This window comes from Venturia canescens, chromosome 8, assembly GCF_019457755.1.
Source record: "Venturia canescens isolate UGA chromosome 8, ASM1945775v1, whole genome shotgun sequence".
Classification (NCBI taxonomy): domain Eukaryota; kingdom Metazoa; phylum Arthropoda; class Insecta; order Hymenoptera; family Ichneumonidae; genus Venturia; species Venturia canescens.
The window spans coordinates 21,888,494-21,913,530 of NC_057428.1; the positions used below are offsets into that span (position 1 = coordinate 21,888,494).

At 39.8% G+C, this 25,037-nt stretch overlaps 4 protein-coding genes and 1 long non-coding RNA gene across 18 annotated transcripts in view; 2 read left to right on the plus strand and 3 right to left on the minus strand.

Annotated features, from left to right (window-relative positions):
* LOC122414352 (proteoglycan 4) overlaps positions 1 to 3,130 on the minus strand; it is a 41,488-nt gene extending 38,358 nt beyond the window's left edge. For 2 of the 8 annotated variants that reach the window (XM_043425540.1, XM_043425548.1), the window contains exon 1: positions 2,682 to 3,129. In XM_043425540.1, coding sequence (XP_043281475.1) covers positions 2,682 to 2,813 — 132 coding nt within the window. In that variant the 5' untranslated portion in view covers positions 2,814 to 3,129. Of the gene's footprint in view, positions 1 to 2,681 lie in introns of all 8 variants that reach the window. The other 6 variants (XM_043425550.1, XM_043425549.1, XM_043425538.1 and 3 more) reach the window with 5 other exon arrangements.
* LOC122414354 (F-BAR domain only protein 2) overlaps positions 1 to 18,454 on the plus strand; it is a 59,063-nt gene extending 40,609 nt beyond the window's left edge. The window contains exons 1-12 of one of the 2 annotated variants that reach the window (XM_043425559.1): positions 5,227 to 5,939; positions 9,535 to 9,846; positions 10,202 to 10,459; positions 10,547 to 10,742; positions 10,842 to 10,973; positions 13,989 to 14,088; positions 14,276 to 14,537; positions 14,612 to 14,876; positions 14,971 to 15,448; positions 15,542 to 15,758; positions 15,845 to 16,193; positions 16,299 to 18,454. In XM_043425559.1, coding sequence (XP_043281494.1) covers positions 5,910 to 5,939; positions 9,535 to 9,846; positions 10,202 to 10,459; positions 10,547 to 10,742; positions 10,842 to 10,973; positions 13,989 to 14,088; positions 14,276 to 14,537; positions 14,612 to 14,876; positions 14,971 to 15,448; positions 15,542 to 15,758; positions 15,845 to 16,193; positions 16,299 to 16,369 — 2,670 coding nt within the window. In that variant the 5' untranslated portion in view covers positions 5,227 to 5,909 and the 3' untranslated portion in view covers positions 16,370 to 18,454. Of the gene's footprint in view, positions 1 to 5,226; positions 5,940 to 9,534; positions 9,847 to 10,201; positions 10,460 to 10,546; positions 10,743 to 10,841; positions 10,974 to 13,988; positions 14,089 to 14,275; positions 14,538 to 14,611; positions 14,877 to 14,970; positions 15,449 to 15,541; positions 15,759 to 15,844; positions 16,194 to 16,298 lie in introns of those variants that run through there. The other variant, XM_043425558.1, reaches the window with a different exon arrangement.
* LOC122414362 (uncharacterized) lies at positions 3,764 to 5,047 on the minus strand. 2 transcript variants are annotated; one of them, XR_006261744.1, is made up of 3 exons: positions 4,419 to 5,047; positions 4,184 to 4,341; positions 3,764 to 4,106 (listed from the first exon to the last, which is right to left on the minus strand). It is a non-coding gene; the product is annotated as an uncharacterized lncRNA (long non-coding RNA). The 2 variants fall into 2 exon arrangements; XR_006261745.1 differs by having other exon boundaries at positions 4,180 to 4,341.
* On the minus strand, positions 18,156 to 23,049 carry LOC122414355 (prolyl 3-hydroxylase 2-like). 2 transcript variants are annotated; one of them, XM_043425560.1, is made up of 10 exons: positions 22,690 to 23,049; positions 22,331 to 22,595; positions 21,200 to 21,524; positions 20,972 to 21,097; positions 20,748 to 20,884; positions 20,526 to 20,669; positions 19,767 to 19,994; positions 19,454 to 19,549; positions 19,220 to 19,370; positions 18,156 to 19,125 (listed from the first exon to the last, which is right to left on the minus strand). In XM_043425560.1, exons 1-10 carry the CDS (start codon positions 22,956 to 22,958, stop codon positions 18,611 to 18,613), a joined length of 2,256 nt encoding a protein of 751 aa, XP_043281495.1. In that variant the 5' UTR covers positions 22,959 to 23,049; the 3' UTR covers positions 18,156 to 18,610. The 2 variants fall into 2 exon arrangements, with proteins under 2 accessions (XP_043281495.1, XP_043281496.1); XM_043425561.1 differs by lacking the exons at positions 18,156 to 19,125; positions 19,220 to 19,370 and having other exon boundaries at positions 19,454 to 19,560; positions 22,690 to 23,044.
* Positions 23,050 to 23,167: 118 nt separating this feature from the next.
* LOC122414359 (serine/threonine-protein kinase Nek3-like) lies at positions 23,168 to 25,035 on the plus strand. 4 transcript variants are annotated; one of them, XM_043425571.1, is made up of 7 exons: positions 23,168 to 23,301; positions 23,448 to 23,495; positions 23,883 to 23,961; positions 24,045 to 24,212; positions 24,295 to 24,455; positions 24,526 to 24,673; positions 24,763 to 25,035. In XM_043425571.1, the coding sequence occupies exons 4-7, from the start codon at positions 24,045 to 24,047 to the stop codon at positions 25,033 to 25,035; spliced, it is 750 nt and encodes a 249-aa protein (XP_043281506.1). In that variant the 5' UTR covers positions 23,168 to 23,301; positions 23,448 to 23,495; positions 23,883 to 23,961. The 4 variants fall into 4 exon arrangements, with proteins under 4 accessions (XP_043281506.1, XP_043281505.1, XP_043281504.1 ...); XM_043425570.1 differs by lacking the exons at positions 23,168 to 23,301; positions 23,448 to 23,495 and adding an exon at positions 23,536 to 23,814 and having other exon boundaries at positions 24,295 to 24,350; XM_043425569.1 differs by lacking the exons at positions 23,168 to 23,301; positions 23,448 to 23,495 and adding an exon at positions 23,538 to 23,799.
* The last annotated feature ends 2 nt before the right edge of the window (positions 25,036 to 25,037 follow it).

Below are 25,037 nucleotides of genomic sequence, written 5' to 3' on the forward strand. Positions count from 1 at the left end.
AATTGCTCACTCCACTAAAAGCCTCCTGTGCTGTTCGTTTTTTATTGAATTTTTTTTCTCTCTCACTTGGAGTTCTACCATACAAAGTCTACAAAATATTACGTCCGTATTTTTTTGGCAACCGAGTCGATGGCCCGTCAAAACTTCACTCGGAAATTTCGCCAACTCCAACCATCTCGTACTCTCTCTAATGTGCGATTCGAATTCAAGAAGTTGCAAGGTGGAAGAAAAAGGACGAAGGGAAAGTGCTGCATTTGCAGTAGTATCAAGACTTCGACACGCGAGATAGGAGACAAGTTGGCAAAAATATGTTGGAATTATGCCAAGTATGAGAAGAAGCTCATTGTTACCGAGCGAGGGGGAAGTGAATATTGCTGAAGACTTGGTTCCTCGTTTCTCCGCTACAGAAAACTTGCGTAGATTTCTTCGCTCCCGACGGCGGTTAAAGTAGAAATCTATGCTTTTTCCTCGATTGACGTTTTGGCCCATGGTTGATAACGGATTGGTGATAATCGATTGACAAAGGTATTCATTTCGTTCAATGCTTTCGAAAAAAAAAGAGATGCGTCAAGACAATAATCAATTATTCATCCTCGTATAGCACTCAAACTTAGAGAATTAGGCTTGAAAAGTTTCGCGGCTGTTGACACGCTGCTTTGCTTCATCGATCTATATCTGTATTCTGATCCCAAAATTTACGCTCTTTCTCAAATATTGTCTGCTAACCGCGATTTTCCGTTTCCATTTCTTTTCCGTCAATACACGATATATTTTTATTTTAACAATGAAATAAATTTTACAAATATCACAAGCATAGATCTCGTTGGTGATATCATTGTTCATCATCTTGCGAGCAAAGCCCGCAGCGAATATCTCCTTCTCTACGTTTTCGTCACGATTTTCTAACGGTAAAGTGCTTCACGAGAGGGACAAAGTGGAATCGGCGTTGGCTTTTGTTTCTCGCCGAATCAGCACCAACCTCGTTCCTTTCTTTTTCGTACTTGAGATTTTTCGGCTCTCTCCCTCTCCTTGTCCCTTGATTTTTTTCCGCTCTTTCGTATTCTGAACATTTCGTGAAAATCAATAAAGTGAAGAGAGAGAGAGAGAGAGGCAGAGGCCAATGGTATTTTTTTGAGGCTAGAGTTCTCTATCTATATCGTCTGCTCGGCTAATTGCGACGAAAGAATGACGAAATATACGGAGGGGTTGAAAAGAAAAATAAGTCGTGCCAGGTAATCAACGTATGTATGAATAATACATATATATATATAAGAAATTTTATCAGTGTGGTAGGATCGCGCAGGGCGTGCCAGAGTGCAGGAACTACTGTAAAAAAAAAAAAAAAACAGCCTCAATAATTCCTGGAATACTCTTATATTATTAATTATTATCATGATATTAATAATGAAGCAACATGAATATTAAAAATTCAATCTATAAACCGAATTTTATTCAAGGTCTCGTATAATATTTTTGTTCAAACATCGAGACGATACTACAAAAATCATCAATTAATATCTCGATTACCTTTCCACTCGATTTTCTTTCCAATTTTGTAATCGACATTATAAAAATACTTGGCATTCATAGCAGAAAAAAATGTGCTGGTCGATACTACTAATTGTGAGTTAATTCAATTCGGCTCGATGTTTCAGGCTTTAAGTTTGTACGGGGTAAACGACATTGAATAGGCTTTCTGGTGTGGCTCTCAAAAGAGGGATAACTAATGGATGTTGGCAATTATACATGCTATATACACTTGATCGATCCACCCATTACTTTCAACGCTATATATACAATATGTTTACATATGGGCTTTTCTGAGCCTCCGGAGATGACTACCGAAATTTGACAGAATGCAAATTCGATATGGTGTATTTTTTTAAATTCTTGCTCGTTTTTGACTTTGGCACAACTGATTTTAGAATCATCGTCACAGAACCGCACTTTAATTACCAACTTTTATTGGCAAAGCTCGTCAGCGAACAATGAATAAACATCTGAATAATGGTCTTTGTTCTATTATTCAGCGAAACCGGCTGAGGCGAAAAAATAATATTTGTTTGAGCTAGAACGACCTGTACGTATGTTTACGAACCATGCACGCCGTGAAAGGGTTATCAAACCCGTCTCTCATCGTTGTGTGACGTTACAGATGAAACTGTCCTCTCGTCATTTTACCACTCGACCTACAAAAGTCTTTCCTAGACAGATCTCGAGTTACATGTATTGTCGAACCCGAAAAAAATCCGTTGGTCGATTCTACGAGAAGAAACGACGAGAAGTGTCATCAAACAGGGATATTCGCCGCGTGTAAATATCTTACGATTTAATAAAACACTCGCGGCTTTTCAAGTTATTCAGTTTCGATGATACTAATATTGTCGTAGCACGAAATTTCAGTGATTTATGGTTAACTTCGAATATATAAATTTTTCATTGTTTCGTTGAAAAAATAATTTTCCCGTAACAGAATTCGGGGATATCCGATGAGATAAAAAATGAAACTAACCGAAGACACTGTATCTTTTGTATATACGTAAAGAGGAGAGGGAGGGTTCGTTTACCCCAAACACAAAATTCACAGACCACTCAACTCGCTCCTAAAAAATAAATGAAACAAAAAGCACTAAAACCATTTCCTCCGTTCTTCTTCGTTCTCTCATTCTAAATAAACTCACCAGATATTGCTTGCAATGTTTTTTACTTTTAACACAGGATCGTTTCTTCTTTTTTGAGGTGACAGCCGCGAAACCGTTGCCCGATTTTTCTTTGCAGGGTGCGAACGTTATATTTCCTTTGTTGGCTGGCATTATATTCACAAACTCGAAAAAAATATATTTGTTTTGTTTTTTCAACTGTTTGAAGAAACTGATGAAAATAAATAAAAATTTGGGGTGTTCGAAAGATGAAATTACGTACTTGCAATTTTTTTCCTCCGACTCGAAAGGGTGGTAAATGAGAAATAATGAAAAAAATAAACGTCACTGTGCTGTCGAAGTGAGAGTCGAAGATTTAATGTCTGTTGAATTGATGGCTTACGTCGGCGAGGGAAACTTTTTGCATGCGAGAGCGGAGCGAAGCACAGTGCCAAGCTGGATAAAGCCCCCTTATCGAGTGTACGATCCGAGTATCGTGGACGCTAGTGCGAAAAGGGAAGATTCACTGGAGAAGAAAGGAAAAGGAGAGAGAAGGAGAGAGAGTTCGGTGGGCTGTGGTGGCGCGCACGCGGCCAGTGCACCTGTCGCTTTACTCTTTCTCTGACGCTTACACGACCGAGACAAACCAATCATCGTTCTCGCTACCCCTAACGTGGGAGTCGAGAGAGGGATAACCCCACCGAGAGAAACGCTCTTTCGCCAGGGTCGAAAGCCTCGAGGAAAGGACCCCCTGCACCTCCCCCCTCCTACCTTAAACGTCATATCGTCATTATTCCCCTTATTCATAGTCGCATAACCCCTTGGAGTGTATTTGAAAAAAAAAAACCGATAATTATCCACTCGCCGCCAACAGCGATCTAAAATTAAACCATGGGCTTCGTCAGACTCCCGCCTTTCTGCTGTGTAACCACAATTTGTTGAATGAACGGTGTTCTTACGAAAGGGCCTACCCTCATGAATCTTGGCATCCATGTTTGAACCAAAGCTGGCATAACAAAACCATTCTGTGTTATAAAAATACTCGAGGGAATTATGAAATATTGCAAGCTTTTTCAGAAGCTTCCAACATTCATTTATAGTAATTTTTTTTTCCAATGGAGAAATTCAAAAAAGACTACATATTATATTTATTACTTTAAATGAATTACACAATGAATTCACCAGAGTCTACACCACCAATTCACAAATTCACCTCCGACAGTAATGCCAAGTTTATTTTTTTATCAGTTTATCTACACTGACCATAGATCACCGTGTGCATCCGAATTGGTACAAGTATTTTGTAAGGATAAGTATTGCTATTGCTTGAATTTTTCAGTCAATGCATTTGTTTCAGTTTTGATTGAACTTTGATAATTGAGTCACGTAATCCAAAATCTGTGAATCGCTTAGAATATCCTTGGTTCTCCAGAACTTGACCTTTTGAGTAACCGAGACTTGGTATATCTGTGAAGAAAAGTCGTAAAAGATCTTTATCGATGAATCATTTCAATTCACAATTTTCAAACAATCAACATACATACAACGCTCGAATCAATTCTTTGACTCTCGTGCTTTTCGACGTCTCATCTTTGGAGCATGTACTATTATTTTGTTTGATAAGTATGCGCATACCATACTAGTTAACAAACTGTTTGAAATAATGAAAGTCTTCCAAGTTGCTATCGTGTCCAAGATAAACCTGAAAAATAACGAGTAATGTATTTTCATTCTGCGACACGAGAAGAAAAATGTAATCAACAGAGAGCTGGTACTCACTCGGTGGTCTCATTCTTCAATGTTTTTAGTGCTACAATCTTCACATTGTACTCGAAATGAATTGATATAATAGTACAAAATTTGTGCTATTTCGTCCATCACGTCGAGCATGAAAGGTCTTCTTTAACCTCCATGGCTTGAGATCCTCGAGATTCACAACATAACCTAACATGCCCTGCTACTTGTTTTTTTCCCTCTCGTTGTAACGACGATGAGAAATGTAAAGTACATGAAAATCTGTATATCATTTTTAATTTTATCGTGTATTGAGGAAAATGTGCTCAAGTTTCGATCGTTTATGGAAGCATGTAAAAAATAATAGTATTGCTCAAAAACGTATCTGTTGACAGTCGCTAGTAGAGAGTGCGTTTGAAAGAAGTCAGACGACTGGTCAGACATAGCCAACCTGGCGGCACCTCCGTGAAAAGATCGATTTTTGATGCCTGCATTTTTTCTTTCAAGTAATAAATTAATAAATGTTTGTCGAGGTCTTGTCAATGATTGTTCGAGTACGCAAGCAACGCTTATGGGGTATTGATTATCTACAAAAATAAATAAAAATCTGAAATAATAATGCACGCCCGCGACATGAAAGATTCAAAAATCGAAAATCAGCGGCTAAGTTCACAGAGATCCGTGTTTTCACGTTTAATGGGCTCGCTCCACGGCTCGCTCTCGCTGCTGCCGCCGCTACTGCTGCGCTCGTCGCGGGACATGCCCCGCACCGCGCGGCACACGACGAAAGAAAGAGTTTATACGGTGCGACAAAGAGAGTAAGAGTCAGTTGGAGAGAGCGGAAGAGTATAGAAGCACTAGCTCTCTAGGCATAACAAGAGTCACGGTTACGTATCTCTTTCCGGTATTTACTCGCGAATCGCTATTTCTGCCAGTTTGTCCGTACATTGTTTTTTTACGTATGAATACAAGTCCTACGAAGCAACATTTTGTATACAAATTTTTTTTCTCCTACAATCTGACGGTTCACTTTCATTGTGTGTACACCTGTACGTATATGTATGTGCGCGTGCGTGTATATTGCTTCACGAACCATTCGCAAATCGAGTTAACTTTCCGCACTATGCAGGGTGTTGTATTTCTCTCCTATTTCCCTCACTCCTTCGCTACGTCAGTCTCGTAAGTAGTAGCGAGAGTTGAAGCCACAAATTTTTTACTCATTCGCGCGCGCTTCAACCCTCTCAACTCCTATTTGTCATTTGTCTCTTTTATTCGCCACTTTTATCTGTGATTTTTTTCCTCGTCCTTTATTGCCTTTCTCGTCTCGCTCTCGATACTCAATGTATACGCGCGTGGTACTTCCATAGTCGAACTTCCCTGTTCTGTCTATCCACTCCGTGTGTCTTGTGTGTATGTGCGCGTACTATATTGTACCGCAAGAAGTGGTTTAGACACCGAGGAAGAAGAAGAGGAGACTTCAGACGGCGACGAATCGCGAATGTAACGTTATATACCATGGTCTGATAGCGGCTCATCATGACCGTGGACTTTGCCGATTACTTTTGGGTAAGTTTTCACTATCTCTGGTTACCGTACCAGAATCGTTCCCATGCGTTATCGTATTTTCAAAAATTTATTTTTTTCTCCTGGCTCCTTTTCAACATTGCACATCGTTGGCTTCCGTGCCTCGCTTTCATTGGTTCGAATCAAAGTCTCTTTCATTTTCTGGCAGGTTAAAAATGTTTGCAGCTTTTATTGTACCTTCGTCACTTGTTATTTTTCTTAATCTCGAGCCTTCCGATACATACTAACAACAAATTCTTATAATAAGCATTGCGTTGGCCAACGATAAGCACTGTTTTCGTGTAGTAACGTCCGACCGCAATATGATATACAGAGCGGTTATGTTTTTGAATGCGATGTGTTTTCGATATTGTTCCGATTAATTCTCGAATGACTCGTTGCACGGGTCGACCGTGTTTAACCTCCAATGTTCATTATTCCGAAACGAAATGAAAAGTTTCGATCGATGCGCATTCGAAATTCAGTTTAAGTTTACCGTTTTTCGGCATATCATTAAACTCGTATCGTTCCAAAAAGCAAAAGCTTCAAATTGCATTGGGCTCTTGAGTTCGAGAATTTTTCAAAAATCATAAATACTCGAAGAGCTGGAACAATGAAATCGATTGTGAAACAAAGTTGAAATATTCCTTATACTCTGTCTGCTGAAAATGTTCGCTGAACGAATTTGTCTTTTTTTTTTCTTCCACGCTCGAGTACGTAAGTGGTAGAGGCTGGCTGACAGTACGTACTTGAGACTTACGAGAAGAGAATGGTCGTTAGGAAAGGATGGTACGATATATTTGAGCATAGTCTCCATAATATATACCCAAGTTGTATTCAATACGTAATTCTCTCCGATCCGTGTAGCATTTGAACGTGCATTCCTACGTGTGCTTTTGCTCGTCGACTTTTGATACGCGTCGAATAAGAATTCCTCGACGATGATAAAACGAATATCATTTCCTACTTCTTTTGGATTGTTTTTTTTTTTTTTTTTTTCTCCAAGTTAGTCGATCACGAGAGACGATTGACTCTTTGCCCCGACGCTGATTTCCATCTGTCAGTTGAACGACGTTCAACGTCGGTCGTTAAAAATGATTTTCAATTTCAATTTCTCGTCGGCAAAAGAAATCTTTGAATTCAACAATTCGCTATATCCTCGTGTTTCAATGTTTCGTTGTAAAGTTCAACTTTGCCATTGAAACTTAACGAAAACTCGAGAGATAAGATTACGAGCATCCTCCCGTTGCTGTCTTCCTGTTATTAATCTCCCTAGTCCTCGCTCGCTCGCTCGAGCCTTCTCTTATCACTGCCTGCGCTGCTGCACTTTTCATCGATTGATAAAAGCAGCGATTTCGATTTGTATCCAAATCGCTCGAGCTCTCCTTTCGTTAAAAAGTAGAAAAATGAAAGTTGGGATATTTACCATTTTGCTTACACCTTTTCCTCGTCGAATACCAAATGTGTGCTACACGATGAGTGATTGATAACCGGGACAGAAGGGGCGGGCGGTGGAAGAGCGAAAGAGGCAAAGAGAACCGAGGGGGGAAAGGGAAGAAAAGGGCTATAGGCCCAGGGGCTCGTTACACACCGTGGGCAGAAATCGATGTTAATTTTCCGTCTCATGAGGAGAGAAAAAATACGTTAAGCATAATTACCGAAGCGAAAATTCCGTGCGTCGTAGTTGGAGCAAGCACCCACTGCGGGAACAAGGCGAGAACCCCCTTCATTACGTTATTCACCTACTCTAAGATGACATTAAACGAGAGAGCGAGAGAGGAGAAAAACTCGTACACAAAAACATGTTTTACATGGGTCTATATAAAAGCGAGAACGTGTGCACAAAAAACGTGCGGTTTACATCGACGTGTGCTTGCGTTCTTTCGTTTTCCTCTTCGGGAGAGATGGTAGAAGTAGAAACTACTTAATAGCAGCCCATTGTCGTAACGTAACACGAGCTCGTCTTTATTCTCAGGATACAGAATCTTTCATAAATTATTTTTCACTTAACGTTCGCGAATTTCATTGGCGAACGGCGGTTCGGTTTTTCTTTCAACAATTTTACCGAATGGGTTTTATGGAAATTGGCTAAAGGTGGATTTTTTATCTTCAGGCTTTTACGAAATATTTTTCGCTTCGATTTTCAGCAGGTATTTCGTACCCCCCCGCACAGGCCTGCGGCGAATGAATATTTTTTAAATCATCCTGTACGCGAGAACTCCGTTGACCGCGACTCGAGTATTCTTTGAGCGCGATTTATGAACCGGGCGAGGGTCAAAGTGTCAAGTGGTCCTGACTACGGTCTTACGTATCAAGTGGTTTTTTATTTCCTCCATTTATGTATAACGTGATCCACTTCGATCCACTTTAATCAAAAATAATTCAGAGCTTTTTCGCGTCGAAGATATTCTGTTCCATCCTCGTTCCCGTACACGTTTTCTCCGTTTTCTTATTATTATTGTTTTTTTCCTTATGGAAAAATCACGAGTTTATTGACTTCTAGAGTCGTTGATTTCACGATCAAGACAGTGTTTATCAGACTACTTTTACAGGGTTCGAGGTAAAAATCGAGTTTCTCTCGTGTACGACCTGTAGAAAAAGCATCTTCCCGCAACGAGGACGAGTTTATTATGTTTTTTTTTCATTTTTCATTTTTTTTTCTCATTTTTTTTATTTTCTTTCAACTTATCCCCGGTGGCAAGAGTCGTTTGCAATTACGCGGAAAACCTGGAAAAAACCGGTTGGTTCGGCGCCTCTCCTCGTCTCTCTCTCTCCTCGTACACTCAAACGGTGAAAACGTTTCGTACGAATGTTCGTGATACGAATTTTTATATTTATTCCATCAATCGTTACTGATCGTTACCATTCTCATTTTTAGTCACCATTAAAATAATTATTTGTTAAACAAGGAACGGTGAAAAGGGAAAAGACATAATTAAATTTATTTTATTTAATATTAATAATAAATTATTAAAATTTATTATTGTTAAACGCAACGTCCATCGACGACGATTACAATCGCACGGAATTTGGTAAACGGAACATCAATTGAAACGTGAAGATTTTTTTTATTCGAAGAGCGTGAGGGAGAGAGAAAGAGAGAGAGAGAGAGAGAAGGAAAGCAGCACGTGAAGAAAGAGCTCGCGCTCGCGCGTATACTATCGCGTATTTATTTAACTGTCACACTTGTTATATCAGCGCCGAACAGCCAGACCATCTCCGGTTTTTCATCGATAACGAATTTATCACGAAATTCACATCCTGCTCGGAATGAAAGAAAAAAATATTTTCGTATCTATTTGTTCACGAAATAAATGAAGGTTGCAGCCTTGAAGCATCAAATTGTACGATTGCTCAATTTACTTCGTTCTATATTCATGACCTTGAGAATAGAAGACGGTTTTACGAGAGTTTGTTCTTGTACGAATAGAAAAATTTTAATTTTCTTCGATCGATTAATCGAGAAGTTGAATAATTTTTTCAGACGAATATTTATCGATCAATAAACTCGAATTGCTCAATTAAATTGATAATTTGTGGCATAATTAGAATTTTCAACTTGTCGCGAGCGAATGATTAATTTGAATTTCATTTTCAGGGTGACAAGAACAATGGATTCGACGTGTTGTATCATAATATGAAGCATGGAGTCGTCGCGAGTAAAGAGCTGGCCGATTTCCTTCGGGAGCGATCGGCTATCGAAGAAAACAATTACAAGCTCCTCAGTAAAGTTGCGAAACAGGCGAGCAACAGTAGCGGCGCTTTGGGCACATTCGCACCTGTTTGGGCGGCGTTGCGCGGCGCTGCGGAAAAACTTGCCAGTCTCCATCTGCAGATGGCCCAACGAGTCTCGGAGCTCATCAAGGACGTTTCCAAATACGCGGACGAATTGCACAAAAAGCACAAGGCTGTGAGTTGGTTGTCTTGAGCGTTTTTTATGGTCGAATATTAAATTGACGCTTTGTACAACGCTTTGAAAATTTTTCAATTCTCGCTTTTCAATCCCAAGCAATAGAAGAGGTTTATGACACTATTCCTAGATTAAATTTATTTTCTCGTATCGAGCATTGAATTCCACGCAATAAATAATATTCAATACCGTTGTCCCTTATCACAATGTCCGCCCACTTTTTTCTCCCATCTCCGCGGTGACTGGTTTTATTGCCTGCGAATAATATTGTACCGAGACATTACGGATTTGTCCGACTCGAATGATAAATCAGTCCGTTGGAAGGCAGGCGCTCAAAATTTGATTTCGTTTCCAGGTGAAAGAGGAAGAATCATCGACTCTCGAGGTCGTTCAGAGTATACAAAGCATCACGGTGACGTTGCAAAAAGCTAAGGATATCTGTCTACAGAGAGGCGTTGAGCTCGTGAAACTGCGAAAAGACAATGTGAGTCAGCGAGAACTTGAGAAATCGGAGGCTAAGTTTAAAAAAGCACAGGATGATTACAAGGCACTTGTGGACAAGTATACCGTCGTCCGCAACGATTTTGAGACCAAAATGAGCGCCGCCTGTAAAGTAAATATATTTCAATTGTTGGCGTATATGCTTGGAAGACCGAGGTTCTCTTGTGTAATTTGTTGAGCGATCTTTTTTTTCTTGCAGCGATTCCAGGACGTCGAGGAAACTCATCTGAAACACATGAAAGAATTTCTCAACACGTACGCCGACGTATTACAAGCGAATCACGAACAGGTCGGACAAGTCCACATCGATTTCAAACGACAGTGCCTAGATATGACCGTTGACAAATTGTTGGAACAATTTGTTCAAAGCAAATACACCGGTTTCGAAAGACCCGGTAAATTTTAGGATTTTTATTAAACGTGCTTCTCCGCTGGTCAACAGCCTCGTTTCGCCTAACCCGATCAAACCCGATGGCAATCCTTTTTTCATGCAGGTGTTATCGAATACGAGGAGGTAATAACGAGCATCACCGAAATGACGAGTCAGAATCAACTCGAGGGAAGCAACAGCGACGTCACGAAGGAATCAACGCCGAAAAGCGCCAACGGGGAAACAGGCGTTGCTGGTAACAATCATAACACAAAGAGAACGAATCAAAATGCGAAGGGGGTGGGTATCGCGATTTCGACGATTGAGAGGGACGAGAGGTTTCATGCGAAGGATAAAACTAGGGAAAAGGATAGAGATACAGCGGCACAAACTACCAAGACATCGCGTCGTACAACCTCTCTGCTCAACCTGTTCATGTCCAACTCCCAGGGTAGGTCAAAAGTTGGCGCACAGAACAACAACCCGAACACAAAAAAAAAACTCATCTACAATTGAGAATATTTCGACTCATGTTTTTTCGAACGCAAGTTATTCTTATTTCGATAAATGATTAACCATCATCGACGCGGATCTTCTTTCGGCCTCGATTACGCCATCTCTTTCGTGTATTTGACGTAGTTTTCATTGCCCCACACCTTCGTTGCACACTCGATCGCCGTTTCGATGTTGTTATGCGTGTGCACTTTTATTTTTGAAGAGTTTGAACCCTAGATAGAATTTGTTTCTTTCTACCCCTAAAGTCGTATCGAGGCTGGACAAGATCGCGTCGATAGAAGGCTATTTGCTACCCGGTGTCCATCGTCATTTACTTTCTTTTGACACAATTATCGATTTTACTTTTCACAGGTCGTTTATTCGATTCGTGACAACGCTCGTATGTTTTTATAGTCTAGTTGAAGGTTTTTTTTCTTCACATTTTATTTGTTTCATTCGCAATATCACGAATAACGATCGATTAACAAACAAACAAAAATTGTGTCACGATCTACATTGACGCTTTAATTTATATGCATTCGCTTTCTGCGTTTTTAATTCTAACAACAAAAAATACATAGAGCGATGCAGGTGGAGGAATCCGTAATTGAACGAAAAGGGATAAACGTATTGTCACGCGAAATATAAAACCAGAAGGGGAGGAATAGGAATTTGAGAAAAGTGAGCGACGAGTATTTTTTCAGAGAGGCAGAAGCAAGCAGGTTCGGGTTCAGCACCTGTCACTCCTCAGGCCAACAATCCGCCTTCTGTCGTTCCACCTCCCAGCATCTCCAGGAACCCCCTCAGAGGATCTAAATGTAACTTGCTTTAATCGTGGATTACTAGAAACAAAAAAGATAAACACAGAAGAAAATTTTAATGACAACAAAAATTCTTACTTCTTTCTTCGCTAGATTCTCTCGATTTCTGCCTGTCTCTCTCTCTCTCTCCCTTTCTCTTTCTTATCTGTGTTTATAAATCAATTGTTACAAAGTGGATTAATGGAATCCTCCCCGTGTCGCGATACTTTTCATTCTTGAGAGGGGTCAAAAAAGGAGTTTCTTGGTTGTAATTGGGAGTTATTAAACGTGAATTCCTCCACTATCTTCTGCACTTGCTAAGAACGTTTGATCCAATGTTGTTAATGACAGTGAGCCACTGTCAATAACGTTGCTCGAACCATGAATTTTCATTGTTTTATAAAAAACCGTAATTCCTGTTGATTTCACTAGGATGGTACGAGTAACGTTTTCATCGTCATTGAGGCAATCTCGTAAGCTTTTATTCCACGCTTTACACCCTTTGTATCAGTGGCCACAGTCTTCAAGCTTCCCAATGCTGCAAAGCGTTATTCTTATTCTCTTAAAGTTTGATACCTCAAACACATACCCACACCCACATTCACGAGGTGCAACAATAGATTAAAAAATCGTGTGCAACACCGCAACTAACACTAAACGCTTTTGTAGAACTAACCAATCATCAGCTTTAGGTGCCAAAAACAAATTTCCAAGGATGAATTTAAAGAAAAATTGAAACAACGAGAGAAGATAAAAAACTAAATTGTTTTTCTAACAAACGTACAGGAAAACTTTGTTTGTATGCACATGTCCAAACACGGGGTTTATCTCATTGACACGCATTTTCTCGTATTAACTAAGTGAAAGCAGGAAAACATTGTTTTTCAGATAATAATTTGAGTAAAAAGAGTTTCAATGTTGTACAGTTCATGTTCCCGTCCACATCGTCATTGCAATCGTGTACTTTATTTCTCCATTGCCACTTACCACTCGTCAGTGTCATTATTTTCACTTGTTTAGTCCAATAACAATTCTTCTGACTCATCGGTCTATAAAAAACAATAACTTTGTATTCAGTTTGCGAATTTTGATATGATCGTCGTGTGGCGCAAAGATCACTAAAGAAATAAAAAACGAGAAATAAGAAAGACATGCTCACGAATAATCTGTAGCGATTCTCGATGGGAGATTTATGGACTTGAATAACGTTGAGCAAAGGGGGCGGCTACTGACGGGATGCCTAAGGTGAGCCGATTTCTTACGGATACTGATAATGCATGGCTCACTGATATTTTCCATTGATTTGTTATTATTTATTTATGATTTTCTTTGAAAATTCATCATTCAATCGATTTTTCATATTTTATTTCCCCAGAGCAGTTCAATCGTCTGTCCATTTTCGTTCTGTTCGTTCCTGTTGAGGAACGAGAAACGCGTTTTTGACTAGCCAGCGGCGCAGCTCGAGTCGATAAGATAAAACAAATTTGACAAATTGGAGAGAAAGTTGTTAGAAAAACAATTTATTATCGCGTAACCTTGTCTAAAATTCGAAATAAAATAACGGTGGTGGGTTTTTTACCAGGACGAAAAAACTTTAAAAGATAATCAGTGCTGAAATTTAATTGAACATGCGCGTTTAGTGAGCTATCTGAATCTATCGCTAAATTATTATTATTATACTTCACCGTTTTTTCCGTTGCATCCTGCAATCTGCACCCATGTCGGATCATCGAATATCTGATATATCAAGATATTTTTTCGTTCGCATCTCTAGAAAAAAATATGGTGTATTCTCACAACAGGCGAGATCTTTATTTTTGGGGAACGGTGATTCGGTCTCGAACTATTTTTTATTTGTTGCGTTACTCTTGAAGCATGTACTTTCGGTACAGTGTGTGTATTTTTTTTTTTTTTTTTTTTAATCAACGGGCGAAGTATTGTTTTGAAAAATAATGTGACTTCGATGCTTTTCACAGGGTTTCTGAGAAGCAGACGAGAAAAGAGAAAAGAGAAAAAGGCGAAAAAGAAGAAGGATTCAATCGACACGAACAGCAACAAAGAAGAAAAGTCTGACCTGTCAGTATTTGCATGCTCAGCAGACCTAGTGCGATATGCAATTTTTTTTTTGCTTTTATTTTCATCGCCTACTTGTAAATCTAATGATTGGAATAAAATATTAAGCACCGGACTTGCTGCAACGACCGAGGATGAATACGATTTTAATAAATGTTTCTCTGTATTTTTCACGTTATTTTCGATACAGAGAGGAAAAAGATGAGAGCAGAAAATCCGAAACTCCAACACCGGAGGTCGACGAGGACGGTTTTTGCATAAGACCGAAACCTGATCCTTGGGAAAATGAGAAAGGATTTTACTCGTCATCGGACACGGAATCAGAGGACGAGCGTGAGAGAAAAATTCGAGTTGAGATAAAACCGTTGAGCAACGGCGGTGCACCGATGAGTGCGAGCGTCGACGAATTACGAGCTACCGTTGAAACTTTATCGTTATCTCCAGCTCCCACAGTAAGATGTTTTTTATTGTAGAATTGTTTATTGTATGACGACTCTTTGTTGTAACATCATAAATGCCATTTTAGGGACGTCGAGGATCGAACACGGACTCGGACCATCACATGAAGAGATCACAATCGGTGTCTCAACAATTGGGAGGAAAGCCAAGTTCCGATTTGCTCGGTTTGAATCTCTTCAATCCGAGTAGCACCCCGTCGAGTGCATCGACCCCAACGGGAAGTCATCCCTATGCACCGTTGCAAAGCCCACCGGCTCTATCGACGTCACCGGTGCCTCAACCGGTGCCACCGATGTCCGCACCGGCGACTCAATCTCACACACGATTTCCCGGTTAGTTTGCGATTCATTCGATGAATTTTGCATCATTGCGAATCCTCGTACATCTTTTGGGCGCTCATTGAAAAATATTAAATCCGATCCGTAGAAGGAGATTTATTCTCGGAAGTTGGTGACATAACGCCAGCCTTGCCGCCGAAACAATCGGTATCGTCGACACCCACCGGCTCCATAGCAATTCCAAGACCACCTTCGCGACGCGGAGAAGGAACGACCCGAGGAAGAATGTCACCGGCAACTATTTCACGAGCCGATAGCGTTGCGAGTTTGGAATTTCGCACGGCGGGCGTAGGCGTAGGATCTTCCAGGGGGCCTTCACCTTTGACGATCGGACTTGCCGATACAATTCCTCTCGCCGTTGCCTTCCACGAGATTATACACTCGTATTTCCGTGGCACTGACGAAACCCGCTGTCAAGTTAAGCTCAGCGGCGATATGATGCTCTCTTTTCCCGCCGGGATCGTCGCTGTACTTGCCAATAATCCCAATCCGGCAAAGCTTACTTTCCGAGTACGAAACAGTAGCAGGCTCGAGAGGCTCTTGCCCAACAACCAACTTGTCAGCATGTGAGACGTCTAAATTTTCATTTTTTCTGACTTTAGCCTGTTTTGCCTTTGAGGATACTAATTCTTGGAAAAATTTCGAATCGTTTTATTCAGTGACGCGACCCAAACCACCGTGGATAGTACAATCTTTGAGTTCAACATGAGTGCCTTAACCACGTTGCTTAGACGTCAAGCCGAACAAAATCCATCGGCTTCGTATTTCAACGTGGACATTCTCAAATACCAAATTAGGAATAAGGAGGGAGCGGGCTCGTGTCCTTTTCAAGTTGTCGCCTACTGGAAATGCGAATCTACGCACACGGATCTTAAGGTTCTTTTTCCTCTCGATATGATCAAAATTTCATTCTATTCACAAAAAACCTAGAAAATATCGTAAAATTTCAATTGAATTTGTAGATTGATTACAAATACAACAGTCGTGCGATGGCTTCGGCAAGTCCATTGCTCAATCTCCACGTAGCTGCACCTATCGAAGGTGGTTTCAAGGGACTTCACAGTAAACCATCCGCTCAATGGTTACCGGACACGAATCGCTTGTTATGGAAATTTACCGAGTTGTCACAGCACAGCGAGGGTAACGGCGTTGGCTCGTTAAAAGCGAGGGTCGAACTCGAGAACGGTCCCGGTACTCAGGGTACTATATTTACACAGTTTAACTGCGAGGGGACGACTCTATCGGGTGTCGAGTTTGAGCTGGTTGGTCCTGGATACAGACTCAGTCTTGTTAAACGACGATTTGTCTCAGGTAATATCATTTCATTCGCATATTTGAAAACTCTGATTGCTTTAATTTTTCCAAATGAAATAAAAAAGAAACACCGATCTCTAACAACTGATTGACGTACAATAGGAAAATATATATGCGACGGCGATTCGGATCCGAGAACCCGTTACGCAGCTCCACCTTCTAGCACCGATTGACATCTACCCGACTGGGCACCCAGTTGGGAAAGTATGCCCACTTGATCGTACCCGTGCTATTGAAAAGAAGACCGTTTTTGCTCACTGCCGACACCTCGACGATCGAATTGTTCAATACGATCGTCAATGTACGACGAGCGGCTCAAGAGAGAAATAAGCAAACAGATCAATTGGCGAGTTAATAACAATACCAAAGAGGAACGCGTTTGTTCCTGGGTATACATCGATGGCCTCTTCTCGAATACAATTCTTTTTTTTTTTTTTACATATACATCATTATTATTACCTATGGTATAACGAAACCCACGCAACAGTACAATTAACTGCAAAAACTATATTATTATTCAATTATTTCCAATATTATTATTATGTTATTTACATTTGTGTGCGCGTATTTGTACACGAATCCGAAAAATTCATGGGTCGAGCGCGGCTGTACCAGGAAAAACGCAAATTTTTTGACCGCCATAAGTACGCCGATTTACCAACCATTTTGTATAACGGAGCTTTGTTTCGGGGAAACGAACGAACATCATTTCAGAAGTGTTTTCCATTATTCGCTATCCGGTTTTGTGGAAAATTTGTTACACATATCTGAAAAAGAAGGAAAGAAACTGAAATCGTCTCCGCTATCCACACGGCCAAGACTTGAATTTCTTTTTTTTTCGAACTGACGACGATTTATTCCGAATCTTTGTTGACTATAATTGACACAAAGTCTCTTTAAAAAAGAGAAGGAACTGCTTTCGAGATTCGAGAATAATAATAGTAATAATAATAATGATTAAATAATAATACTAATGATAATACTCCGTTTCGTTCGCCTTAGGATCGCCGCTATTAGTCCCTAATAGGGATCGAGAGTATTAAAAGCCTTTTGGGGCTTGATTCAAAAAAATTGTATCAATATGCTTTAGAAAGGGGCCCAAAAAAGAGAAACGTGAAAAAAAACTTAGTCCATTCCCTCTTTAACCGTAAGACTACGATAATCTTTCTCGAGACCTTAACCGGGATCTGTAGTGTAATTTTTTCGGAGCTGTTTCGAAAAATCTGCCTCGAGATTCAATTATTTTTTCTATTTTATTGATTTCAAAGTCGAATTATTTTTTTCAAGCTCGGCCATTTTTAATGTCTCCAATAATAAATTGCGAGAAGGAAGGAGCCCAGACGCGCGCTTCACAGCGTATAGGCTATATTGACGTGTCACTTGGACGTGCACGTAGTTATATATAATTTTTAATGAAAGAAAATATCAAAAAAGAGAATAGATAAAAACGATACAAGGCTATAAATATAAAATAAATAAAGGAAGAGACAACTGACCGATATTTTTAACTATAAGGCTGAAACTAACTCGATTCCTATCGGTCCGGCACACACACACGTGCGCGCGCGCGCGTTATCTCTTCCATTTCTTTTTTACCATCGGTTTATTCAACCATCACGCACTGCTGAATGAGAGAAGGAAAAAGAAACATTTTTTTAATACGCGTATTAATTTGAAGATTTGACTGAGCGCTCCTGTGATACGCGAAAACGTCACTAAAAACAAAAAAGTTAAATAATTCAATCGTATCCCCGTTTGTCTTGGAGTTAACGTCGCCGTTTTCAAGTGTGCGTTGAATGATTAATTTACACTGGAATATCGCCTGATTCCTTTTGCTCTTCAATAAGTAAAAAAACAAAAGAACAAACGAGCGACGTACTTGGGCTTTAAATGAGAAAAGAAACTAAACGAGGAAGGGATCGTGTGTACAGGGCTGAAATCTCTCGATAGCACGGACAATGCGAGATGGACGCTGTTTAATGTGCAATCACGTATAACAAAAATGTATAAATCAAGTTATATACATAACGATAATACATGCTAAAGTAAACGAATACAATAACATAGAGCGAATACGAAAAAAATGTTTAAAAAGAAACGATCAAAAGGAGAAATAGATTCATACAATGTACACACATTCACTCACTCACGAAGACACGTTGTTACGATAGAATGGTTATTGTAAAAAAGGAAGAAACGAATGATCCAATTGGCATGTAATGTCTGTGCTAATAAAGATCTAGAATATTTTATATAAATTACACGTGTTACCGTATATCGACGAGAAGATAATGTACAAAAATACTGTTCCATTGTTCGTTAATTAATCTGCCTTGAGTTTGTTTCGTTCGAGGAACTTTGACCATTTTTAATATACACGATTGGTTCGTTATCAACAGGTTGAAAAAGTTTGATTAATCTTCATCCTCGATGTACCGAAGAGTTTCAAACAACTGGCGGAGCTTCGAATCGGTTTTCAAACGGTTGAACAGAGTGTCCTCGTAATCGATCGAATCCATGGATTCTCTGGCTTGGATTTCGCTGGCTCCTTCCCTTCGTACACGCTGCATTATTGCACTCGCCAATTGACGCTCGATCTCAAAGTTTTCTCTGTCAAACGTAAACCACAATCCGAGAGCGCAACGAGTTCCACGCAACACTCCTCTCACACCGTGAAGATTTTTTTCCGATGCCGAAAACGCCACCATGCGGCCACAACTTGGCTTAATTGTACTTTGAATTGTTCGGGCCGAGGAATCAGCCGCAAATACAAATTCACCACCCTCGAAATCTTCATTCAAATATAGGATCGCTGAATAATCGCGAAACGTGTATGCTGGCCATTCGGATATGCAACTACCATTTTGTAGGATTATGCAATTGTCGGCGTGTATCGCGTGACTCAAATCTTGACGATCAATCGGTGAGTCTCCAAATTAGAAAAAAAAAACAAAATGGATTATTATTTTATTTTTTTCGTAATTTTTTGGAAAAGAAATGGAATTCAACCGATGATCACTCACCTGGACGAGCTGATCGGCAAGCCAAATGTGTATAAGTAAAATATAGATGACGATCGAGCTGAAAATATTTTTGCACGTGCTCTCGGGCCAGTTCGCTGCTCGACAGAACTAGTTCCAAAACATCTGGATTCAATTGTCCAAAATACACCATCTGTCGAATAATATTGTTCACATAGAAGGATGCAAAAGAATATAATTGTAAATTTTCATTGATCGAATTAATTAACGTCATACCAGAGCCACCCGGCCGAGTGTCAAACCCTCGAAACGTTCGTGTTTTGTATGAGGACTCGAGTTACCTTCATATCCATCCCCTTCGATCGCTGCCATCTGTAAATTTACTGAAATCATTTTTTTCATGAATATTACTATTCAAATATCTGCACAATCATAAATTTTCATACGTCATTCATTGATCTGAAGCTGTTCCATGAACCAACAATTCCGTTGTTACTCGTTGCTATGAAAATTCATAATTTGCGAGACTTTTATATGAAAAAATGGAGTGAAAATTTGTTGTTTTTGGATTGAGTTCCAATCCAATTACCTGAGCAAGATTGACGAGGCTCTGACACTCTGAATCGTCGAGGAATCCCTCTGCCAGATATCGTAACTCACCACCCAGGTCGCTTTCATCAGCGATTATTCGGATTTTACCATTCGTATTCGTCAACGAGTTGTCAGCTTCTGGTGGAGCGTTTTTCCAAATTTGCGTTTCGTTGGACAATCGTTTCTTGCGAGCAGGCGAGTGGCCGGGAGGCGGATGATGAGTTAACTGTCAACGTTAAGCACTTTTTTTAAATTTATAACAAGAAAATTACTATTTTAACTGTAGTCGGTATATTTTCTCGCGATCTTGCAATTATTAATCGTCGACGTAAAGTCCAACTTATCGCGCATGATACGAGTCTTCGTTAATCTTGTTCTCGCGCCTGAACGCCAGTGCAATATGTTGCCGCCTGCACAATACTACGAGAATCTAACGATGCAGGGGGGAGTTGCATAACGCTAGGCGCGTAAAATGCATCGTTTTGTCTGACCTCTTGCGATAACTTTCAATTTTTCATATTAGAGAAAAATGATTCCTTCTCCAATGACTTCAATCATTTATTCCGAAATATTTTTCGGAACGATTTTATTTCTGCTATTTGAATACGAAATATGTGTAAACATTTCTGGGTGGCGTTTATTAATATTGCATTTGTTTTCGTTTTTTTTTTTTTACAAAAAGCATTACAAACGTGTATAAAAAGCGACGAAACAAAATGACAATCTAACAATATTATATATCCGTCTCGCGATTTACCTTCTCCTCGGGACCTTCGGTTTCGTTCAATTCCTTCTTCAGTTTTCTAGGATCCAAATGAGGCTTGAGTATTAGAAACTCCTCGAAGATGTAGCGTAACAATTGTTCCTCGTATTGCTTTCGTTTTACGTACTCGACCGCTTCCTGTTAATTAATATAACTCAAACACGTTAATACGATGGAAACTTTTTGACGCAGGTACGAACGAGAACAACAACTCACTTCTCTCGGTGTGAAATAATCTTCTTCAATCTTGGGCAATTTCGAATAATACTCCTCGTTCTTCAACATCAACTGGTCACTCGGATAAAATAGAAGATAACTCGAGACCGCCGCACAAGCGTTCTTCAGGTCACCCACTAGAAAGAAAAAGATATTAATGAGGAGTGACGACAAACGCGATTGAATTCTCATCTCTCATGGATGCGTACAGTGGTAAGACTTACCCTTGTAGTAAGCGAATTGCAAATAGTGATAGTGACTTGGCAGCAAATCGGCATAGTACTCGCCATTCACTTGATTCATACGTTTGGAACAGCCTTGCTTGCATTTTATGCAATAAGTAAAATGATCTGTAATGAAAAGGTCACGAAAAAACATATTAGAAGCTTCTTTGTTGAAGACTCTTGCTCGAAGGATGCTTCTTGAAGTGAGTAAATCGAGCTGGAACGTACTAGCAACCGAAGGAACAAATTCTGGCAGCCATCCTTGGTTGAATGGACCCTCGCAGTAATAACGGCAGTCTTCCTCAGAAGCCATGTAAAGGTCGAGCGATTTTTCGAAATATTTTATTACGTCCTCGTAACGTTCCTCGTCGTAGGCTTTCACACCACTCGCATAAAATGTGGTAAAAGGTTCAGCTTCCAGATTCGTTATTTCTGATTCATCAACGTCTCGTTGATCGATGTAAAAACGTAAATTCTTCAAGCTCATCTCGTGTTTGGGATGAAGAGTCAGATATGTGAAAACTGCATTAGCAGCATCTTGGAAACGATTTTTCTGTGAAAATTCAAATAGTCGATTAGGCCGTTACTAATTTTTGTTGTTCAAAGCAGGTGTTCGCACAAAGTGATTTTTATGGGTGAACCTGTCCCCGTTCCACATACATTTTACATGTGTGTCGTTAAATTTTATTACCCACCACGAAACGCGATATCCTCCGAGCATGAAACGCAGCAAAAAAGATAAATTCTCAAGTCACTGCGAGAGGTAACACTAACTACGAGAACAATAGTGTATAATTTTATGTGTTCCTTTTTCTCTCCGATCCCAGTAACACTTTTCATCGTAAATTTCAATTGAGCTCAAATTCACAAAATTACAAAAGTACCAAGTGTCATTTCAATTTACATCTATTTGACAAATGGACTTTAACACATAATGAAACTGTAATTGAATTATTTGCGATGAAAATATACTCTGTGCAGGACCATAAATATAGCTTTTACGGTCGTTCTACCGTTTTACCATAGACTCAACATTCGAAGCGATCATGTGTTAGCAGACCACTATTAGCTCCTAAACCGAACGTTAAAGTCGTTATGTTTACGAAAAAAGTGCTCTGGAATACGTCATTTTTGTTCGAGGGGAAGAATATTACGCAATTTTCGTAGATTCGGGCAGCAGCATTTTTCGATAGTTCACGCACGCTTATCTCTTGACCAGGATGAAAGAAAAGAGAGAAAAAAAAAAAAATTCTATCGCTTCACCAAACTTGTACAAGTTGCTGGAATGAGTTTTTTCACCTAATAAAGTAGTATAGGTTTGAGGGAGGAATTATTGAACGCGCATATTTTTATACGTACCTGATAGTAACACATTTGAAGATACTCGTAAGCGGCAAACGCAGCAAATTTTTTTTCAATTGCCTCTGGCAATCTTTTGAGGGAATCTTCACCGTGCAAGTCCCTGTAATTTTGGCTGAATTTCATCATGCAAAGTGTTTCACGTATCTTCTTCTCGTAAAAATGAAAATCTTCTGGGTCGTATGGAAATATCGGTTGAAATCCGGCGGTTTGCGCTCGACAATCTTTCCTGCACGCTATCAACGCGTTCTTGTATTCTTTATAGCTGAAAAAAGACAACAACGAATAGAGTGTTTGGACATTTTTTCCAGTTTCTTTTAATCGACAAGTTGCATTTTCGAACCCATTTTTTTTCGTACTGTTTAATTGCTTGCGTGAATCCTTCGATGCATCCATCCCAATCTTCGTCGAGATAAGCCTGAACCGAATGCTCGTAGAGCTCTTTGAGATTGAAGCTTTCCTCGTGCTCCAAATATTCCGTCTCACCATCGCTCTCGTTCATTTCAATAACACGATGAGTGACTTCGTTACCGTTCCTTTCGTCCAAGGATATTTCATTTTCCGAGATATCGTTAGCCGAGATTAAAATCAACGGGGCGCATAATACGAATATTATAATGAACCGCATGTCGTCACTCTTTGCTTCACATCTGCAACACAATAACGAGTTGCTCGTTCAACCGTTTGAGAACGACTGTCTCAGCTCCGACGTAAGCGGAGCAAGAACAGACTCCCGGCTTTATGGAGACTCCGGGGCGACCTCGGGGCATGTCGAGAGGGAGAGAGAGAGGGAGATAAAAAGTTCGTGCGTGGGCTAAAGTGTGCGACTCGGTCCATACGAGCCACAGCATCCGGAGAACTCGACACGATTGCTGAGCCACGTTTTCTCTCCTCAACTCGCCCTTCCATTCGTATACAAATTGCTCATATTCTGCCTTCGGACGCTTCGGACGAACCGAGCCAATTTTCCTGTAATCGAAAACCGAGCGCTCAATCATTTCACTGTTTAATTATTTAATTATTTCCATGACTACGCAGTTAAATATTATTTCAATCAGCGACAAAATATTTATATTTTATATTTACGTATTTAACTTGAAACATTTTCTATTTTTAGTTCTCACATCTGAGCTCCTCTGTTCCAACGAATACTACTATATTTTCGGTACGAGCACCTCTTTCCCCTCTTCGGTGCCATTTCTCACGATATTCCCTAATTTTACCCAATGTTTACCAATATAGTGTATTCAAAGACTCCGATAACAACTCGTCGTGATATTCAGTTTTAGATATACAATACAGTTCAACCAAGATCAAATATATTTCACATTTTAAGGGAAATGTAAAAATTAAAGGCTCTATTTTCTACACATAAGAAACATAACAATTGGTTTCTGAAATTTATCACATAGAACACATTTTAGTACTACAATGAGAGCCAGTGATTTTGTGTACGAGAAAGAATTGGGGTTTGGCTCGTTTGGGTAATAGCTTGAATTGAGCAAATTTGTTTTCTCTATTCGTGTTTAATTTTTCATCTTTCATACAACAGCCGCGTTTATCGAGTGAGATCAAAATCAGACAACAAGTTGTACGTCATCAAGGAACAAACTGGTCGATCTACTCCCAAGGCTAGTAAATTTTCAAAAACGTTTTTTTTTTCATTTTTCGAGTCTTTGATTCGCTGAAGTGTCATTTATAATATTGTTCAAAGATGGTGACGAACGAGATTGAAATATTGAAAAAAATGCGTCATCCAAACATCGTTGCTTATTACGACTCTTGGAGGGAAGATAATAAAGGTTTCATTTTAATGGAATATGCTTCGCGTGGAACGCTCAAGCAACTTCTCCGGTCATACAACAAGCCGTTTCCAGAAGAGGTAAAATTTTCAATAAATAAAATAATCACCTTTCAACCGAATCGTCGAATGATCGAAGCGTGTTTCGTCGGCCCTGCTGCAGGATGCTCTCTATCTCTTCGCTCAAATTGCTCTGGGCATACATCACATTCACAAGCGGTGGGTACTTCATCGCGATTTAAAGCCTGGCAATATAATGTTGCACGGATCCCGCGGTGACATTGTGAAAATCGGTGATTTCGGAATAGCTAAAAACGTCGAAAAGTAAGATAAGTTATTTCTTGCCGTTCAAGTCACATGGGAGATAAATTTGTGTGATTTTATTCGGTAACAGCGGAACCGCACGGACCTTCGCTGGAACCGAGCCGTACATGGCTCCAGAAATCTTTGAGGGGAAAATATACGATTTTAGCTGTGACATATGGAGCGCTGGAATCATCCTGTACGAATTGCTTACCAATAGATACCCTTTTGTCACAAAGGTAGGCAAAAAAAGTCTCTGCGACAAAATGAACCCATTGAATTTCCAATTCAATTGTATTTTTCAAGTAATTCTTTACGTTATGTATAGAATCGCCTCGAAATGATGGAGCAAATTAACCAAGGACGATTGAGAAGATTACCGGAGGGCGATCTTAGTTCGGGAACAATCGAATTGACTTACAAAATGTTAAGAAGAGATCCTTCGAGGAGACCTCGATCGGGCTTCCTGGTTCTTTGTCCCGCCCTTTTGCAACCGATAATGAAAGTTTATCTGAATGTTGGTAGAATTGAAAAAGCAATGATACTCGGTACAGAGACATTTGAAAATTACATGGAAGTTGGTCAAAAGAGTATATCCTGAAA

Coding starts and splice junctions, on each gene's coding strand:
- LOC122414355 (XM_043425560.1), bottom strand. CDS start 22,958: ATGCGGTTCATTATAATATTCGTATTATGCGCCCCGTTGATTTTAATC. Junction 19,995..20,525: donor CCGAAGGTCCCGAGGAGAAG/GTAAATCGCGAG, acceptor TAACGTTGACAG/TTAACTCATCATCCGCCTCC. Junction 19,126..19,219: donor TTGCCGATCAGCTCGTCCAG/GTGAGTGATCAT, acceptor TCTAATTTGGAG/ACTCACCGATTGATCGTCAA.
- LOC122414359 (XM_043425568.1), top strand. CDS start 23,762: ATGAGAGCCAGTGATTTTGTGTACGAGAAAGAATTGGGGTTTGGCTCG. Junction 23,962..24,044: donor CTGGTCGATCTACTCCCAAG/GCTAGTAAATTT, acceptor TATTGTTCAAAG/ATGGTGACGAACGAGATTGA. Junction 24,213..24,294: donor ACAAGCCGTTTCCAGAAGAG/GTAAAATTTTCA, acceptor GCCCTGCTGCAG/GATGCTCTCTATCTCTTCGC.